General features: G+C 53.2%; 1 protein-coding gene across 3 annotated transcripts in view; it reads left to right on the top strand.

The window, feature by feature from the left end:
* TBCE (tubulin folding cofactor E) overlaps nucleotides 1-19,009 on the top strand; it is a 21,397-nt gene continuing 2,388 nt past the window's right edge. For 2 of the 3 annotated variants that reach the window (XM_029047015.2, XM_029047017.2), the window contains exons 1-14: nucleotides 1-148; nucleotides 2,863-2,973; nucleotides 6,300-6,425; nucleotides 9,206-9,290; nucleotides 10,184-10,369; nucleotides 11,241-11,329; nucleotides 12,709-12,808; nucleotides 13,508-13,613; nucleotides 14,690-14,766; nucleotides 15,177-15,272; nucleotides 17,042-17,106; nucleotides 17,199-17,263; nucleotides 18,011-18,163; nucleotides 18,460-18,613. In XM_029047015.2, coding sequence (XP_028902848.1) covers nucleotides 6,326-6,425; nucleotides 9,206-9,290; nucleotides 10,184-10,369; nucleotides 11,241-11,329; nucleotides 12,709-12,808; nucleotides 13,508-13,613; nucleotides 14,690-14,766; nucleotides 15,177-15,272; nucleotides 17,042-17,106; nucleotides 17,199-17,263; nucleotides 18,011-18,163; nucleotides 18,460-18,613 — 1,276 coding nt within the window. In that variant the 5' untranslated portion in view covers nucleotides 1-148; nucleotides 2,863-2,973; nucleotides 6,300-6,325. The remainder of the gene's footprint in view (nucleotides 149-2,862; nucleotides 2,974-6,299; nucleotides 6,426-9,205; nucleotides 9,291-10,183; nucleotides 10,370-11,240; nucleotides 11,330-12,708; nucleotides 12,809-13,507; nucleotides 13,614-14,689; nucleotides 14,767-15,176; nucleotides 15,273-17,041; nucleotides 17,107-17,198; nucleotides 17,264-18,010; nucleotides 18,164-18,459; nucleotides 18,614-19,009) is intronic. The other variant, XM_029047016.2, reaches the window with a different exon arrangement.

Consider the following 19,009-nt stretch of genomic DNA (forward strand, 5'->3'; position numbering starts at 1 on the left):
TCGGCGCCGCCCGGGGCCTAGGCCCGGGCTGAGGCGGGGTGGCAGTTTGGCCGCCGAGCAGCTGAGGAGGAAGAGGAGGAGGGTTTGGGAGGCGTCCTCACCCCTTCCGCGTCCCGTGAAACAAGTAGCCCGCACCCGAAGAGTGTGTGTGAGTGTCCGTCAGTGAGGTTTCCCCCTTCTCCCCCGGAGAGCGGCTTGGGCCGAGGGCTGGGCCGCGCAGAGCCCCGGATGGAGCAGGCCATGACCAGCCTGTCCTTCGGGCGCCCACTCTGTGCAGAGCGCTCTACGCGGGGAAGCCTTGGGACGTCGTGGCAGGTGGATGTGGGGGGGGGCGGAGGGGGGGGGAATCCAATCCCGGCGCCGCCCCTTGGCAGCTGGGGGACTGTGGGCAAGTCGCCGCTCTGGGCCTCAGTTTCCCCCCTCTGTCAGATTCATTCAGTAGGATTTATTGAGCGCTTACTATGGGCAGAGCGCTGGACTAAGCGCTTGGAATGAACACGTCGGCAACGGAGACAGTCCCTGCCGTTTGACGGGCGCACGGTCTAATCGACTGTAATCAAATGGGGAGGAAGACTGGGCCCCCCCCCCCCCCCGGATCGCCCCCAGCGCTTAGCACAGTGCTCTGCACAGAGTAAGCGCCTCACAAATGCCAACATTATTATTATGATCTGGAAAATGGGGACGAAGACTGGGAGCCCCACGGGGGGGGCCAACCTCATGACCTTGTATCTCCCCCAGCGCTTGGAACAGTGCTCGGCACTTAGTAAGCGCTTAACAAATACCGTCGTTATTGTTATTATCTCCCCCAGCGCTTAGAGCAATAATAATAATAATGTTGGTATTCGTTAAGCGCTTACTATGTGCCGAGCACTGTTCTAAGCGCCGGGGTAGACATAGGGGAATCGGGTTGTCCCACGTGGGGCTCACAGACTTCATCCCCATTTTACAGAGGAGGGAACTGAGGCGCAGAGAAGTGAAGTGACTTGCCCACAGTCACCCAGCCGACAAGTGGCGGAGCTGGGATTCGAACTCATGAGCCCTGACTCCAAAGCCCGTGCTCTTTCCACTGAGCCACGCTGCTTCACACAGAGTAAGCGCTTAACAAATACCATCGTTATCGTTATTGTTATTATCTCCCCCAGCGCTTAGAGCAGTGCTTGGCACAGAGTAAGCGCTCAACAGATACCATGGTTTTTGTTATTATCTCCCCCAGCGCTTAGAGCAGTGCTTGGCACAGAGTAAGCGCTCAACAGATACCATGGTTTTTGTTATTATCTCCCCCAGCGCTTAGAGCAGTGCTTGGCACAGAGTAAGCGCTCAATAGATACCATGGTTTTTGTTATTATCTCCCCCAGGTCTTAGAGCAGTGCTTGGCACAGAGTAAGCGCTTAACAGATACCATCGTTATTGTTATTATCTCCCCCAGCGCTTAGAACACTGCTTGGCACTTAGTAAGCGCTTAACAGATACCATCGTTATTGTTATTATCTCCCCCAGCGCTTAGAACAGTGCTTGGCACAGCGTAAGCGCTTAACAGATACCATCGTTATTGTTATTATCTCCCCCAGCACTTAGAACAGTGCTTGGCACTTAGTAAGCGCTTAACAGATACCATCATTATTATTATCTCCCCCAGCGCTTAGAACAGTGCTCGGCACAGAGTAAGCGCTTAACAGATACCATCATCATTATTATTATTACTAAGCGCTTGGAAGCGGATGGTACAACAGTAAACAGCACTTGTGTATATACACACACACATATATATGTGTGTATATACATATATGTACATACATATGTGTGTGTGTATATACACACACATATATACATACACAGAAGCAGCGTGGCTCAGTGGAAAGAGCATGAGCTTTGGAGTCAGGGCTCATGAGTTCGAATCCCAGCTCTGCCACTTGTCGGCTGTGTGACTGTGGGCGAGTCACTTAACTTCTCTGGGCCTCAGTTCCCTCATCTGTAAAATGGGGATTAAGACTGTGAGCCCCACGTGGGACAACCTGATTCCCCTATGTCTACCCCAGCGCTTAGAACAGTGCTCGGCACATAGAAAGCGCTTAACAAATACCAACATTATTATTATTATGTGTGTATATATATATACACACACACATATATATGTGTGTGTGTGCATATGTGTATATATATGCATATATATATATACATATTCTCAACTGTATATATCTTCATCACCCTATTTATTTTGTTTATTTTGTTTAATAAGATGTACATCACCCTGATTCTATTTATTTGCCATTGTTTTTATGAGATGTTCTTCCCCTCGACTCCATTTATTGCCATTGTTCTTGTCTGTCCGTCTCCCCCGATTAGACCGTGCGCCCGTCAAAGGGCAGGGACTGTGTCTATCTGTTGCCGATTTGTCCATTCCAAGCGCTTAGTACAGTGCTGTGCACATAGTAAGTGCTCAATAAATACTACTGAATGAATGAATATTTCTTCTATTTTATTAATGATGTGTATATATCCATAATTCAATTCATTTATTTGGATGCTACTGGTGCCTTTCTGCTTGTTTCGTTTTGTTATCCGTCCGTCCCCCTTCTAGACTGTGAGCCGTCGTTGGGCAGGGATGGTCTCTATCTGTTGCCGAATTGTCCTTTCTAAGCGCTTAGTACAGTGCTCTGCGCACAGTGAGCGCTCAATAAATACGACTGACTGAATGAATAAACAGCCACAGTTAATCAGGCCTCCCTTGATTAACTTGCACCTACCTCGGCCCTTAGAGCAGTGCTTGGCACGTAGTAAGCGTTTAACAAATACCGTACTTATTATTACTACACATAGTAAGCATTTAACAAATACTGTAATTTTTATTATTATTATTACTAGACCTCTGGGAGCGGACAATACAAGAACAGACACAGGCGGGGAGCATCTGTCTTAACTTGCACCTACCCCAGTGCTCAGAACAGTGCTTGGCACATAGTAAGCGCTTAACAGGTAGTGTAATTATTCTTATTGTTATTCCTCCTTCCCTGAAACTTTCTGCCCTTCCCCTCCCTCTTTCCAAGAAGTTGTCCCACTTTCCCCACCAAACCCTCCTCCTTTTCCTTTTCTCCTTTTCACCTGAGGGGCAACAAGGTCGGGTGAGGGGCAGCCCTATGGGGGACGGGGGTGGTTTGATGTCGTGTCTATCGTGACTGTCTTTCGGGGTGTGGGTATGAAACTCTTGTTTCAGAGGGCGACAAACTCAGCAAATTTTCCAGTCTCTTTAAATCCAGAATTTTGGAGCTCTAAGAGCAGAGGCAAGAGGTGCCTGCTAATAATAACAATAACTATGGTATTTGTTAAACACTTACTATGTGCCCCGCACTGTACTACGCGCTGGGGTGGATATAAGCAAACGGGTTGGACACAATCCCTGTCCCACGTGAGGCTCACAGTCTCGATCCCCATTTTACAGATGAGGTGACTGAGGCACAGAGAAGTGAAGTGACATGCCCAAGGTAGCACAGCAGACAAGAGGCAGAGGCAGGATTAGAACCCTTGACCTTCTGACTCCACTGAGCCCTGCTGCTAGCCTTTTCTTACCCGGCAGGAAGTTCGCAGTGGTCCCGGCAATCCCTTAACAATAGTAATAAAATAATTTATGTATATAAATGTCCACCTCCTCCTCTAGATTGTGAACTTATTGCCGGCAGCGAATGTGTCTATTCTTATATGGTAACAATAACAATAATAATGATGGCATTTGTTAAGCGCTTACTCTGTGCAAAACATTCTAAGCGCTGGAGAGGGTACAAGGTGATCAGGCTGTCCCACGTGGGGCTCACAGTCTTAATCCCCATTTTACAGATGAGGTAACTGAGGCACAGAGAAGTTAAGTGACTTGCCCCAAATCACACAGCTGACAAGCGACGGAGCTGGGATGTGAACCCATGACCTCTGACTCCCAAGCCTGGGCTCTTTCCACTCTTTCCACTGTCTACCAATTCATATTATATTGTTCCTTTCCAAGCGCTCAGCATAGTAAGCCTGCTTGATAAATATGACTGATTGAATAATGATAGTAACAGTAATAGCAATAATACTAAGCACCAAAGATAATCAGCCTATCTCAGACCCGGTCCTCAAGTAGCATATAATTTATCAGGGGAGACAGATGCAAAATACATTTCAGATAAGAGGAAGAAAAGAATGTGAAGATGGATATGTGATGTGGAAGTGTCAGCCTGTCAGCTAGCCACTTGTCAGCTATGTAAGTTTGGGCAAGCCACTTACCTTCTCTGTGCCTCAGTTATCTCATCTGTAAAATGGGGCTTAAGGCTGTGAGCCGCACGTGGGGCCACCTGATGACCTTGTATCTCCCCCAGCGCTTAGAACACTGCTTGGCATGTAGTAAGCGCTTAACAAATATCATTATTATTATCTTTGAACAGTAAATTTGGGGCTTAGTAAGCGCTTAACAAATATCATTATTATCATCTTTGAACAGTAAATTTGGGGCTTAGTAAGCGCTTAACAAATATCATTATTATTATCTTTGAACAGTAAATTTGGGGCTTTCAACAATAGTCCTGCTTCTTTTTGTTAAGTTTGCTAAGGAGTTAACCTTGCTAGGCCTCAGTTACCCCAGCTAAGTGGAAAGATAATGTACTGATTGAAAGGCAAAAGCGTTCATTAAAAAAAAAAATCTCTGTAACTCCTAAGAACCAAAAAGAAATACCTTCTGAGGGTATCATCAAAAAGACTGCATTTCCCATGGGTTCTATTTTCCAAAGCACCCATTCAAGAAAATTAGTTTGGGTACCCAGCAGCAGCAGGAAAGAATTCAGGAGCGTGACAGATTCTGAGATGGAGGCCGACACTCCGTAATTCCAGTGGTGTTCATTCGTGGAGGAGTAGTGAATTCCTCTGGGTAATAACGGACTCCTCTCTCAGTCTCCCTCTGACCTAGAGGCTGCAGGATAATCTGCAACTGAGGCCGGATGCTGGTTTCCTTCCACTCGCTGAGTGTAATAGACTCCGCTCTCATAATCTGATTTTATGTATATCGGCTACCGGAATGATATTTCCTTGGAATCGCAAGGAGTCTTGATTTTCGTATCAGTTGAGCGATCGGGAATTGCTGTGAACAGGCCAGCTACCAAATCTGTCCAGAAGTCTGGCCCGACTAAACCGGACAGCTAAATTTAGACAGTGAGCTAGTACTAGTTAACAAGTTAACCCAGACCCGAGCTTATTATCAAACTAGAACATGGAGCTGGAAGCCCAAATCAGTCTCTCAGTAGTATTTATTGAGCACCTACTGGTGCAGAGCATTGTCCCTGGGAGAGTAAGGTGGAGTTGACATGGTCTCTTTTGTAAGGAGCTTACATTCTAGCAGGAGATAGACAGGAGGAAGAAAACAAGACTAACAACCAGGATCGATCAGTTAATCAGTTGGTGTGTATTAAGTGCTTAGGTAGGCAGCCGAGCACCAAACTAGGTGCATGAGAGAGATCAATAATCTAATAATTATGGCACTTGTTAAGTGCTTACTATGTGCCAGGCGCTGTTTTAAGCGCTGGGTAGATATTATATCATCGGGTTGGACACAGTCCCTGTACCACGTAGGGCTCACGGTCTTAACCCCCATTTTACAGATGAGGGAACTGAGGCCCAGAGAAGTGAAGCGACTTGCCCAAGATCACACAGCAGACAAGTGGCGGAGCCAGGATTAGAACCCATGACCTTCTGACTCCCAGGCCCATGCTCTATCCGCTAGGTCATGCTGCTTCTAACAGTGCGGTACTTTAGGTGGTAGATGGGTTCCCCGTTTGACCCTGGGCAAGTCACTTAACTTCTCTGTGCTTCAGTTTCCCCTCATTAGTAAAACCGAGGCAGGTGGCAGAGGGGGATTAGAATCCAGATCCTCTGACTCCCAGGCTCGGCCTCTTTCCACTAGGCCACACTGAATCTAAGGTTGCCTGTGAAGGCCGGTGACTGAGCGGGGAATGGAAGGAGGAAAGGCCCTGAGCCTCTCAGAACCCCCAGAATTGAGAAGACATCTGCTTCTTTGGCCTCTTTTTTAAGCAGCTCTTCCACTAGAAATGTGTCTGTAGGCCTTCAGTTAGCAGCCTCAGCTCCACACTCCACCCAGAACAACGCCCAAAACGGAATTGTAGGGGAAAAAAAAGCCCCTAATGACCAGGATTTGACAAGACAAAATTGGCATAAAGCCTATTCTTTGTGACTACTAAACAAAATTTTTTAAAAAAGCCAACTTGCTGTAAAGCATTCAACAGAATCCTTACACCGTTTCCACTTTTCTCCTACCTCCTTAGATGTTTTGGGTGCCGGTATTATCGCCATGAGCGACCCGCTACCTCCCGATGCAGTGGGCCGACGGATCGACGTTAGTGGGGAACTTGCAACTGTGCGCTACGTCGGCAGCGTCCCTCCCACAGCAGGTAGTGTTTCACCGGAAGCCTTGTAATCGCTCTGTCAGTCAGCAGTATTCATGAGTGCAGAACACTAAACTAAGCGCTTGGGAAACTACAGGAGAAAAAGTTAGGATCCCTGTCCTTGTGCAGCAGCTTACAATCCGACAAGGAAGAGAGACACAAAATAACTTACTGAGCCGAGGGAGAAATGCTTTTCTTTTCCTTCCACTGCCGTCTGCGTCACCCTGACCTACTCCCTTTGTTCATCCTCCATCCCAGCCATACGTACATATCCTAATTTATTTATTTGTGTTAATGCCTGTCTCCCCCTCTAGACTGTAAGCTTGTTGTAGGCAGGGAATCTGTCCGTTATGTTGGATTCTCCCAAGCGCTCAATAAATAGAATTCACCGACAGAGACGAGTATGAAAATGCAAAAGTGCTGCAATAGTAATTGGGAGGATGTGATCTGCTCTCCTTTTTTGTGCCAAGCAAAATGCTTTAAAACTCAGGAATTTCGACCCCACTCATTTGCCATTTTCTTGTAAAACACCACCAAGGTAGAATGTGCTGGAATATTGGCTGCCAGAGGAGGAAAAAGGCAGGAGTTGGGATCAGAAGGAAAAATTGGAAAGAAAGGAAGGGAGGCGGGAGAAAGAACAGGGTTCTAATTTACTAGAGGGTTCTGATTTTTAGGGGCAGAAGATGTTTCTGCCTGGGCAGTCAGGGCTGAAGCTAGATATCTTAGGCCCACAACCTTTCAGTGGTCTTTGTGGAAGCTGTACTGTCCAGCTGAAAACTCATCAATATTACCGTAATTCAAAAATATATAATGTCCAAAATTTGTCAAGAACAAGATCACAAAAGTCCTTCTTAATAAAAATGGAGATATAATTGCATCTCTCCGTTATTGTCCTCCTCCTGATTTATTTTGCGTGTGTTTCCCCGATAGATCGCAAACTCCCTGGGGTCAGGAATCCCGTCTTCTCATTCTTACATTCAGCCTGCCACCAGATCTCAGCGGTACTTTCTGCCCGATCTCTCCCAGATCTACCCCTTCCTCCCACCCCCCAAAGGGCTACAATCCTGGAACTCGCCTTAATAATAATAATAATGTTGGTATTTGTTAAGCGCTTACTATGTGCCGAGCACCGTTCTAAGCGCTGGGGTAGACATAGGGGAATCAGGTCGTCCCACGTGGGGCTCACAGTCTTCATCCCCATTTTACAGATGAGGGAACTGAGGCACAGAGAAGTTAAGTGACTTGCCCACAGTCACACAGCCGACAAGTGGCAGAGCTGGGATTCGAACTCATGAGCCCTGACTCCAAAGCCCGTGCTCTTTCCACTGAGCCACGCCTTGCCACGGCTGGCTGACATTCGCCTCCTTGCTGGTTTCTCTGCCTCCCGCTTCTAGCTGGGCCTTTCTGTATTTCCTGCTGCTGCACAGGAAGTCTTCTGAAGCTTTTCCTGATTAATTTCCCAGCACCCTCAACCCCATCATCCTTTCAGCCTCCTCTACGTGTGTGAACTTCTTTACCCCCTCCTTAGCACATATGTGCTTATATATTACTTTATATATCAATTTACTTATTTCAACAGTTTTCTAAGTAATTTTACACGCTCCTTAGTTAGCACACACACATATATATATATATATATATATATATATATATATATATAAAAACTTTATATATCAATTTACATATGTCAACAGTTTTGAAATACTGTTAGTTTTAATACACCCTCCTCAACACATATATGTATATGTGTGTGTGTATACCTTTATATTATAAATTTGCTTATTTTAACAGTTTTGTAAGCACTTTTTACACATATATACCTTGCTCGCCCTGCCAGCCCAGCATACCGTTAAAGGGTATTCAAGGGTGAAGCCCGAAAAAGGAGAGTAGATGGGAAGAGGAGGTGGGACGCCGGGAGGGGACCCTGAGTTGTTTTTTCTGAAGTGGGAATAATAATAATAATGTTGGTATTTGTTAAGCGCTTACTATGTGCAGAGCACTGTTCTAAGCGCTGTGGGAGATAGAGGGTCATCAGGTTGTCCCACGTGAGGCTCCCAGTCTTAATCCCCATTTTACAGATGAGGTAACTGAGGCACAGAGAAGTGAAGGAAGACTTGGGCACGTTTGGAAGTAGAGAGGAAGGAATCAGAGGAGGGGGAGAGGTTGAAGTGAGAACAGCCCTTTTTAAGAGGTGAGAGAGGATGAGGTTCAAGGCATAGGTGGAGGGGTTGGGTTTTAAGACTAGGTGGGAGATCCGTAGGAGACCGTTGGGAAGGAGAATATCTGGGAGAAGGGAGCCTAGAGGAGGTGACGGGGGTTGGCATGGGAGGGGGAAGCGTTAGCGGTTTTATTTTATAAAAAACCCAAGAGTCTTATCTTCCCCCATTAGGTTGGAAGTTCCTAAAAGACAGGAGAAGTGAGCCTTCTGTTAAACGCTCCCAAGCGCTCAGTACAGTTGGTCCAGGCTCTGAGCTCCTTACGGGCAGGGAACGTGTCTGCGAATTCTGTTGTTATTGTACTCTTCCAAATGCTTAGTACAGTGCGCTGCACATTAGTAAGCACTAATTGACTGATTGCTATGCACTCAGTTTGATGTCCAAGCCAGTCCTCCATATTGTGTTTTCAGTTGTTTAAGCTAAATTTGGTTCTGGATCTACTTCTCCATCATTACCTTGAGGCAATCTTGTCCTCACAAGAAGTAGGGCTTTGACCTTTCCTAATGGAAAGGAAAGGAAGGAATGAATCAGTGCCGTTATTTATGAGCTTGGTTTTTTTTTTTCTCCTAGGCGTCTGGTTAGGAGTAGAGTGGGACAACCCGCAAAGAGGAAAGCATGACGGTGGCCACGAAGGGACCGTATATTTTAAATGCAGGTAATCCCGCGTTCTGAACTAGCTTCGTCATTTGTGCAAGAAAGACTCGGCTGTTTTGGGAGAAGGGAATATTGGGGATATTTAGATGCAGGGTCGATCTCTGATTTCGGCAGAAATCCTAAGCCTTTTTGGCGTAGATATGCAGTCCTGTACGTATTTCAGATTGCATATACGGCTTTCCCTTCCCAACCATAGTTTGGCTGTTTTTACCCAGCGCTGACTATGGGCCGAGCACCGCGCTCGGCACTGGGGTAGATGGAAGATAATCAGGACCCACTCCAGTTCTCGGAACTAACTGTTTGGAGGAGCCATGGTTTAGGAAACTAAAATCTTCAGAGACACAAGATGCCACCTGGGCGAATTTTGGGGTTTGGAATTTGTGAGGAAAGCACTCTGGTCCTCTAGTTATCCTGCTGTGCAAGTTACAAAGATCACAACAAAGTGCAACTTAACAATTAGTTAAGAGGATGTATTGATTCCCGCTGAACTCGTTCATACTGGAGAGTGCCCGACGGAACTCATCGGTCAGAAAGCTTCCCCAGTGTTGGCACAGACTGCCAGGCATCAAGCAGGTATTCCCCTGCCTCTGGCTGTCTCCCTTTTACCGCCAGGAGAAAATAGATGAAAACAGCTGGATAACAACCTGATCCGCTTGTATCCACCCCAGTGCTTAGTACAGCTCCTGGCACACAGTAAGCGCTTAACAAATTAGCTATTTGTATAATCACTCCAAACTCCGAGAGCACTCTTTTATCCACTGGGGTCTAACATCGCCTGTCACTTTCCTAAATTATCCTCCCCATGCCGCCAATCCTCACAGAGTTGTATGGGGCACAAAAGGTGAAATAACATCATATTTCTCATTTGGCTCTCCAATTTTTTTTTTTTTCCAGGAACCCTACAGGAGGGTCCTTTATCCGTCCAAATAAGGCAAATTTTGGGGTCGACTTTCTCACAGCCATTAAGAACCGGTATGTCCTGGAGGACGAAGAGGAGGATGTCAGAAGAGAACAGGCCCTGGTCATTGGAAACAGACCCGTGGAAACAGTCGGCTTCGAGTCTATTAAAAAGCGACAGAGGTGAGGGGAACGAGCCCCGGGAGAACGGATTTCTATAATACAGTGCTCCCGGTCCCTTTGACAGATTCCCGGATCATCGGGAGCCGACGAGCCAGCGCAGGCGGGGACTCCTTGTGAGCCAAATTTTATCCCAGATGTTTTAGACGGACCCCGGTCGAGTTAAGTGGGTACATTTTTAGGCTCCTTCTTGGCCGTTCACCGGCACTGCTCCGGTAAGCTGCGTTTTCAAGCGGAGATAAAGTAATAGCGGTACTGATCGAGGGCCCACGGGGTGCAGTGCGCTGTACTAAGCGCTTGGCAAGTGGCAAAACGGAGAAGTGGCACGTGGCCGGCGCACTGAGCGATCGCGCTGTTCTCGGGCTGGTGATCTTGAGGCGGCCCACCTCTATCCCCAGCCCCACAGCCGAGCCGTTCTTAGGGACCCTGGTTCAGGCACCCCTCGCCTTCCGGCCGCACGCTCGGTAAATACCACCGATCGATCGTGTCTGCTCCTGATTCTCCCCCTTCCCCACCTGTGAAATTCGGTCGGGAGTCATTTTGGCCCCGAGGCGGGCTCGTCTCCCCTCCCCGGCTGTTCCCGTGAAAGAGGATGTAGGGGATGGACTGTTCCGGGCACCATGTCCGTTACCAGCTCCGCCACTTGTCAGCTGTGTGACTGTGGGCAAGTCACTTAACTTCTCTGTGCCTCAGTTACCTCATCTGTAAAATGGGGATTAAGACTGTGAGCCCCACGTGGGACAACCTGATTCCCTTGTGTCTACCCCAGCGCTTAGAACAGTGCTCGGCACATAGTAAGCGCTTAACAAATACCAACATCATTATTATTATTATTATTACCCAGGAATTGTCACGAATCTTGTGTTTCTTGCAGTCAGCTGAACAGATTGCAAGAGGTCTCTGTGTGTGGCTATGCAGTGAATTGTGCGGGCCCAGAAGGAGAGATCACAAAGATGTGTCCCAGTATCCTTTTTTGCTAGGGACCTGTACTGAGACATCACTGAGCTCTAGCTCTGCTTTCGGCCTCTCAGAACTAATGAGGAAATGGTTTGTTTTGGGGGTTTTTAAAACGTGCTTCTTCCTGAACATTCTTCCCAGAACAGTTGAATCAGAAGTGCAGACAATGCCCAAGTAAGTAGGTTTACCGCTTTAAAATGCCTTCTGGCTTTAAAATGCTTCAGAGAAGCAGCGTGGCTCCGTGGAAAGAGCACGGGCTTTGGAGTCAGAGGTCATGAGTTCGAATCCCGGCTCTGCCGCTTGTCAGCTGTGTGACTGTGGGCAAGTCACTTCACTTTTCTGTGCTTCAGTTACCTCATCTGTAAAATGGGGATTAAGACTGTGAGCCCCACGTGGGACGACCTGATTCCCCTGTGTCTACCCCAGCGCTTAGAACGGTGCTCTGCACATAGTAAGCGCTTAACAAATACCAACATTATTATTATTATTATTATTATTCTGACCCAATTCTCCTTCTTTTGGGGAATGTTGCCTCCATTCTCCTCCTCTGCCTCCTGGTGTGTGGGGGGAGAGGGGGCTGCTACCGGAAAGAGCTAAGACGACCTCAGTACAACTTTTTTGCGTGGCGCCCAATGAACATGGTCGACAGACTGCCCGAGTGGGGCCTGTCCTTTCCGTCACCCTCCCAGCCGTCGACAGCATCTCACGGCCGGAAGGACGTGGTGTGCGCAGCCCTAGACGGCGCGGCAGCACAGCCGGGAGACGAACCAGCCTGGTGCACCTCAGTGCAGACGGGAGCTGCTCTTTCCCAGCCGAGGCTTGGAAGAGGGGCCCCGAAGAAAACAGCACCGGGTGCTGTGACCGGGAGATGGGTCGACAGGCTTTTGGAAGCTCTCCTGACCCCTCTCTGAGGGGGTGGACCCTGAAGTGTAATGCGGGACTCCTCCTCAGCTCAGATTTGACCCGTGACCGTTCGTGATCACGATAATGACGACGATGGGGGTGGTATCTGGGGTTTACCGGGGTAGAGACGAGGTCAAGTGGAGCCCGTCGCCAACAGACTCAGGGTCCAAGAGGGAGAGAGAACAGGTATCTCATCCCTGTTTTCGGGCGAGGAAAGCGAGACTCGGTCAAGACCACACAGCAGACAAGTGACAGCCGGGACGCTCAGAACCCAGCCGAGCCTCCCGCCTTCCAGCCCTGGACTCTTTCTTCCGGCTTACGCTGGCTCCCGACCCAGCGCTGAACCGAAGCTTTTTCCAACAGTCTCAGCCCTTTCACACAAGTTCTGTCCAGTGCTCACGGGGCTCCCCGGGGGCCTTTGGCCTACGAAACACAGGGCTCGGGCCTCCTTGCTCTTCGGGATTCTTAACACCCACCCTCAGACATTAGGAAGATCGATCTGTCCAAAAACCTGTTGTCATCCTGGGACGAAGTGACCCGCATTGCCGACCAACTCACGGACCTGGAGGTTCTTAATCTCAGGTAAGGTTGGAACTGGAGCCGGGCTCTCCTCTCCCACTGGGCCCGCTGGCCGAGTGGACAACGCTCCTAGGCTGCCCCTGGAGGGAGAGGGGGTTGTACCGGGACTCTTTCTGTGGAGGACCGCTTACCTTTAAGGCACATCGTTCCACCCGACAGGGCAGTTCACCCTGGGTTCTCACTCGTATCCTCTTGTGGCAGCTGACCGTTTTGCTTCTTGGGAATTGTGACACCCGGTCAGCACTTATTACTGTGGGCCGAGTGTCGGCTGGGGTCGACAGCAGGTTATCGGGCTGGCGTAGTGATGCCCGTGGATCTGGGGAAACCCCGGGAGCCGTAGTTTCGGAAAAGGCGGCGCCGATCTCTACCCCGAGCCACCGGGGAAGAAGTAAAGATTTTCCAGTGCCGACGCAGCTCTCCGTGAGTTCGAGACCCGTTCCCCGAAACCCCGGGCAGATTGAGCCCGGCCGGGGAGGAGACAGCCCCGTCGGCGTGGGCCGAGACCGCCGGGCTCGGGAGTCCACTCCCGAAGGCTAGAGCGCGGCGAGGGGCTGTCGAAACTCTCCCGCAGGGCCTCGTACCTGGGGCCCATCGGAGCCCGGCGGTCTTAGCCAAAGCGGTCAGTCAGTGATTTGATAGGGTGGGGCGGCAGGCCCCGGGCTTGCCGACCGGGTGACGGTTCTGTGTCTTCTTTCCGGGCAGTGAAAACAAACTGAAATTCCCCCCCGTCGATGCACCACCTTCCCCCGGGACGTTTTCTGCGCTGAAGGTCTTAGTTCTCAATCGAACGGGGATTACGTGGACTGAGGTAATGTTCTCCGTACCTCGTCCGTTGAGTTTGGAACCGGGTTGGTTGAGTTCCTTGGGGGAGCCAGCAGCTTAAATCCAGGGGTGCCCGGTCCTGGGTTTGGTCACTTGTCCAGTGAAGTGAAATCAAGCAACGTTTCCGGATCAACCCCCCGTGTCTCTCACCGCGGGCTGCCTGTGCTAGATTCCAGGTATTGGGGGGCGGGTCAGCTTGGAGATGAGAGAACCAGGATGATGTTCCCGAGGGATCGGGAAGGGTGTCGTCGGGAGGCTGGCGTATTCCGGGGTGGCTGGGGTGTCACTAGTGCCCAGGGTGGAAACGGAGAAAGTCCAGTATGGAACAGCCTGGGGGAGAAAAGCAAGGGGAGTGGGAGTTGAGGGGTCTCTGCCCGCCCACACTTCCCCACTGTCCCCTGCTCCTACCTCTCCCTCCTACTCCTAGAAAGCTACACTTCTCGCTCATCGGGGTGGAGGCCCGCTGCTTCTGCGAGAGCAGCAGAGCGGAGTTCCTCGGGCCCCCTCCCGAACCCCAGGGAGTGACCTCTGGGAGCAAGTTACTTTCTGAGTACGGTGCCCCGGCGCGCTTTCCTCTTCCTGCTCCGCTGCTGCACCTTCCCCTTCCCGCTGCGGTGGTGGGAAGACCGGGAAGCAGGAGAGCCGGGGACCCCCGGCAGGAAACGGGCCACGTCGGGTCCCGACTCTCGCCTCGGAGGAAGAGGGAAGTCGAGGGGAGGTTGAACGGGGACCCTCCGTGCTTCCGTGCAGACCAGACCGGATCGCGGTAGGGGGTTCCGCCCGTCCCAGGATGCTCCTCGGGCGAGCCTCAGGGTGCCCTCCCGTTTCAGTCACGCGTGCCCCGTTCTCATAACGGCTCTGCTGTCTCGCCCGCTCACCTGTGGGCATCTAAGGCCCCGCGGGGGATCGAGAGGGCGGCCTCGGCCAGAGGTTCTTCACTCCGCCTCACTCGCCAGCTGGCGAAGCGGAAGGACTTGAGACGGCGGCTTGGGGCGGACGTTGGCGGGGGCGGCGGCCGGGGCAGGGCTGTGGGGCCTGAGGGGGCCTGTCCCGTGTCGCCAGGTTGTGCGGTGCGCTTCGGGCTGGCCGGTGCTGGAGGAGCTGTACCTCGCCGCCAATGACCTCGCCATTGCCTCCAGGTAAGGGGCGCGGGGGTAGGGTGGCGGCCGCCCGGCCTCGGATTGCGGGAGGGCCCCGGCACGTCTCGCTCGGCCACGTCGGCTCTTCCGTCCCGGGGCCTTCCAGCTCGGGGAGCGGGCCGTCGGGGCCCAGGGCGGAGCGAGCACCGGCCGCGGCGGCGAGTGCCCGTCCCGTTGCCCTCCGGGCATCGGAGCTGACCGGGGCAGGGCGAGGGCCGGGCGACCGCGGCCGAGGGCCGGGCGCCGCCGTTGCCCACCCCGCTCCGAGCCCTGAGCCCTCTTAATGCCAACCTCCCCGCACCGCCCCGAACGCCAGTCGTCCGGCGGGGCTCCCGAGAGCTCTCGCTGCAGCCCCCTCGGAGGGCAGGTGGCCTAAAGGAGGGCGGCACCCCGTCCTCTCTCCCCCGTAGACCCCCCGACGCGCTGCAGACGCTGAGGCTGCTCGACCTGTCCGGTAACCCACTCGTCGATGAAAATCATCTGCGGTTCCTGGCCTCCCTCCCCAGGTGAGCGCTGAGTCGGGGGCGGTCCGGGCCTCTCCGGCGATGCCGACGCGACTCTAAGAACGGGGCCGGGGTGGCGGGGTGGGCATTTCCACGGCCGGGTTCTGGGCTCCCTCCGGCAGCACGCTGACCCGAGATGGTGGTTTAAAATGTGCTCTGCCTGCTGGGGATGAAACCGAGTCGGCCAGAACAGGGAAATCCAAGTTGCCTGAGAAAGTGAGCGGGAGATGGAGGCACAGGGAACCCGGTGAACTGACGGATTGAGCTGTAAATCAGAGTACGGAGTGGTATGGTCCTTTCTGAAAAAAATGATATTTAAATCTAGCTGGTCCCCGACCACGGCCCTCGTGTTGTAGGTTGGTCAAGGCCAGGCCTGTGGTCTCGGGCCCTGCCCTTTAGTCATCCTCAGCAGAAGCAACGTGACTCAGTGGAAAGAGCCCGGGCTGGGGAGTCGGGGGTCATGGGTTCAAATCCAGGCTCCGCCGCTTGTCGGTTGCGTGACTTTGGGCGAGTCACTTCACCTCTGTGGGCCTCAGTCACCTCATCTGTAAAATGGGGATGTCGACTGGGAGCCCCACGTGGGACAACCTGATCACCCCCCCAGCGCTTACAACAGTGCTTTGCACAGAGTACGCGCTTAAATGCCATCAATAGTATTATTATTATTATTATTAAAAGAGCACGGACCTGGAAGGCCGAGGAGGTGGGTTCTAATCCCCGCTTCCCCACGTGACCGCTGTGTGACCCTGGGCAAGTCGCTTAACTTCTCCGAGCCTCAGTTACCGTGTGGCTCAGTGGAAAGAGCACGGGTTTGGGAGTCAGAGGTCATGGGTTCGGATCCCAGATCTGCCACTTGTCAGCCGTGTGGCTGTGGGCAACTCACTTAACTTCTTGGTGCCTCAGTTACCTCATCGGTAAAATGGGGATTAAAACTGTGAGCCCCACGTGGGACAACCTGATCACCCTCCCAGTGCTTAGAACGGTGCTTTGCAATAATAATAATAATAATAATAATGTTGGTATTTGTTAAGCGCTTACCATGTGCCAAGCGCTGTTCTAAGCGCTGGGGGAGACACAGGGGAATCAGGTTGTCCCACGTGGGGCTCACAGTCTTCATCCCCATTTTACAGATGGGATAACTGAGGCACCGAGAAGTGAAGTGACTTGCCCAAAGTCACACGGCTGACAAGTGGCCGAGCTGGGATTCGAACCCATGCCCTCTGACTCCGAAGCCCGTGCTCTTTCCACTGAGCCACGCTGCTTCTCTGTAAGCGCTTAACAAATGCCATCAATATTATTATTATTATTATTAAAAGAGCACGGAAGGCCGAGGAGGTGGGTTCTGATCCCCGCTTCCCCACGTGACTGTTGCGCGACCCTGGGCGAGTCACTTAACTTCGAGCCTGAGTTACCTCATCTGTAAAATGGGGATAAGACCGTGAACCCCGTATGGGACGGGGGCAGCGTCCAACCCGATGATCTTGCAGGTACCCCACTACTTAGAACGTTTCTTAACGTACAGTAAGTGCTTAAACGGATTCCACGATTACCATCGTAATTATTTCAGTCACCGTGATATCAAGTGACAGAGCACCGTAGCGAGCACTAGAGGCAGACACAGGGTGATTCGGTCGGACGCGGTCCTTTGTCCCACCCGGGGCTCCCGGGGAGGGAGGAAGGGAGAACGCGTATTTCGTCTCCATTTTACGGTTGAGGAAACTAAGGCAAAGAAGTCTGCCGGCTCTGTGCCAGATTTCATTTCCAAATTTCAGGCTGGAACAGCTGATCTTGTCCAACACAGGCCTGTCCTCCATTCACTTTCCCGACGCCGGAATAGGTATGTAATCTCCGCCCCCCCCCCCGCCCCCCCCCCGCCACGTTTCGGGTGCGAGTTCTCTTCCGGCCCGCCGACCGGTCCACCTCCCCTAGGGAGCCGCACCGCCATGTTCCCCTCCCTGCAGTACCTGGTCGTCAGCGGCAACCAGATAACACAGGTGAGCGGACCTCGCGTCGCTGCGGCCGTGGAACGTTCGTGAGAAGCGGCGGGGCCCAGTGGCAGGAGGCCCGGGCTCGGGCGTCAGAGGTCGTGGGTTCTAATCCCCGCCTCGCCGTTTCTCAGCGGTGTGACACTGGGCGAGTCGCTTCACTTCTCTGGGCCTCAGTTATCTCATCTGTAAAATGGGGATGAAGTCTGCGGGCCCCACGTGGGGCGACCTGATCACCTTGTATCTACCCCTGCGATCAGAACAGTGCTTGGCACCTAGTAAGCGCTTAGCAAATACCATCATCATTATTATTCTGGTTCGGGGGGGGGGGGGGGGGGGCAAAAGGCATTTTCTCTGAAACCCCTGACCGAGGCAGCCAACGTAGCCAGAGGAGAGCGGGGCGGTGGGTGGGTGGCCGGGTGGCACATGTGTGCAGAGGGGCGCCGGGGTGACCGGGTCGGGGGGGGGGGGGGTAGTGACCCCCACAGCCAAGTGAGCCCGAGTCCCAGCTTCTGCCCCCCTTCCCCCCCGAGTTCTCCCTCTCCCTCCCCACCGCGAGTTCCCCGGCCACCCCCGGGGACCCGGGGAAGATCTGGTGCCTGTGCGGGTGTGTGGAGTCAGCCGACGTAGCCCCCCCACCTAGAGTCCTCCGCAGTCGAGCGCCCTAGGGCCGGTCCGGGGGCTTTGTTCTTGCGGGGCAACATTCCCCCCACCACCCCGACACCGCCTTCCTTCCTCCTGCGCGGGCCCGCCCAGTGGTCGTTCATCGACGAGCTGGACAAACTGCGGAGCCTGCGGTCCCTGACGTGCACCCGGACCCCTCTGACCGAAGGAAGCGAGGAGCCGCAGACCGTGCGCCAGCTCATCATCGCCAAGATCGGCCGCCTCAAGACGCTCAACAGGTGCGAGGTGAGCAGTCGCGATCTCGTCCTCGCCGCGGGGTCCTCCTCCGCCTCAGCGGCGGCCCCCGGCCCTCGGAGCCGGGCCCGGGGAGACCCCTCTGGCCGGACCACGACGCCCGGCCGGCCTCTCCTCAGCCCTCGGGGACGAACCCCCCCCCCCCCCCCCCGGGTTCGGGCCCGAGCCCTTGTCCGTTGCCGCGTCCGGCAGCCCCCGTTCCAGTCGGTCCCCGGCTCCGGTCCCCGCCGGCCGGCCCCGGCCTCCGCTTGGACTCCATGTTTTCTCTCCACCCCCCGCGCCGTCAGATCTCGCCGGAGGAACGGCAGGGAGCGGAGCTTGACTACCGAAAGAAGTTCGGGAACGAATGGAAGGCGGCCGGCGGGCACCAGAAGCCCGAGCTAGACGAGCCCGGTGCCGAGTTCCTGGCCGCCCACCCCAGATACCGACTCCTCTGCCTCAGTGAGTAGGACATCAGAGCCCGGTCGGCCTCCCCGCCGCCTCCCGACGGAGGCCGCGCCGGCTCCGAGGCAGGTGCCGGCACGTGGCCCTCGGCCGGTGGCTCTAGTTTGCCAACCCCGGGGTTCCCCCGGCCCAAAGGATCCCGCCCCTCCACCCGGGACGAGCCTGGCCGACCGTCGCCCGGCCCGGACCCCCCTCAACCCACTCTGACCCGTCCCCGCCACCCCCTCCGTCTAGGCTCAGGCCCGGTAGAGGGCCCCCGGCCGAGGTGAGGCCTGGCGGTTTTTCCGGCGCCTGTTGGGGCACTGGGCGGTAGCAAGAGCACACGTCGCAGGGCCTGGGTGGGCAGCAGAGCGAACACCACCAAACTTCGGTCCCGGTCAGCGGAGAAGGCTC

Source organism: Ornithorhynchus anatinus, chromosome 19 (assembly GCF_004115215.2).
Source record: "Ornithorhynchus anatinus isolate Pmale09 chromosome 19, mOrnAna1.pri.v4, whole genome shotgun sequence".
Classification (NCBI taxonomy): Eukaryota; Metazoa; Chordata; class Mammalia; order Monotremata; family Ornithorhynchidae; genus Ornithorhynchus; species Ornithorhynchus anatinus.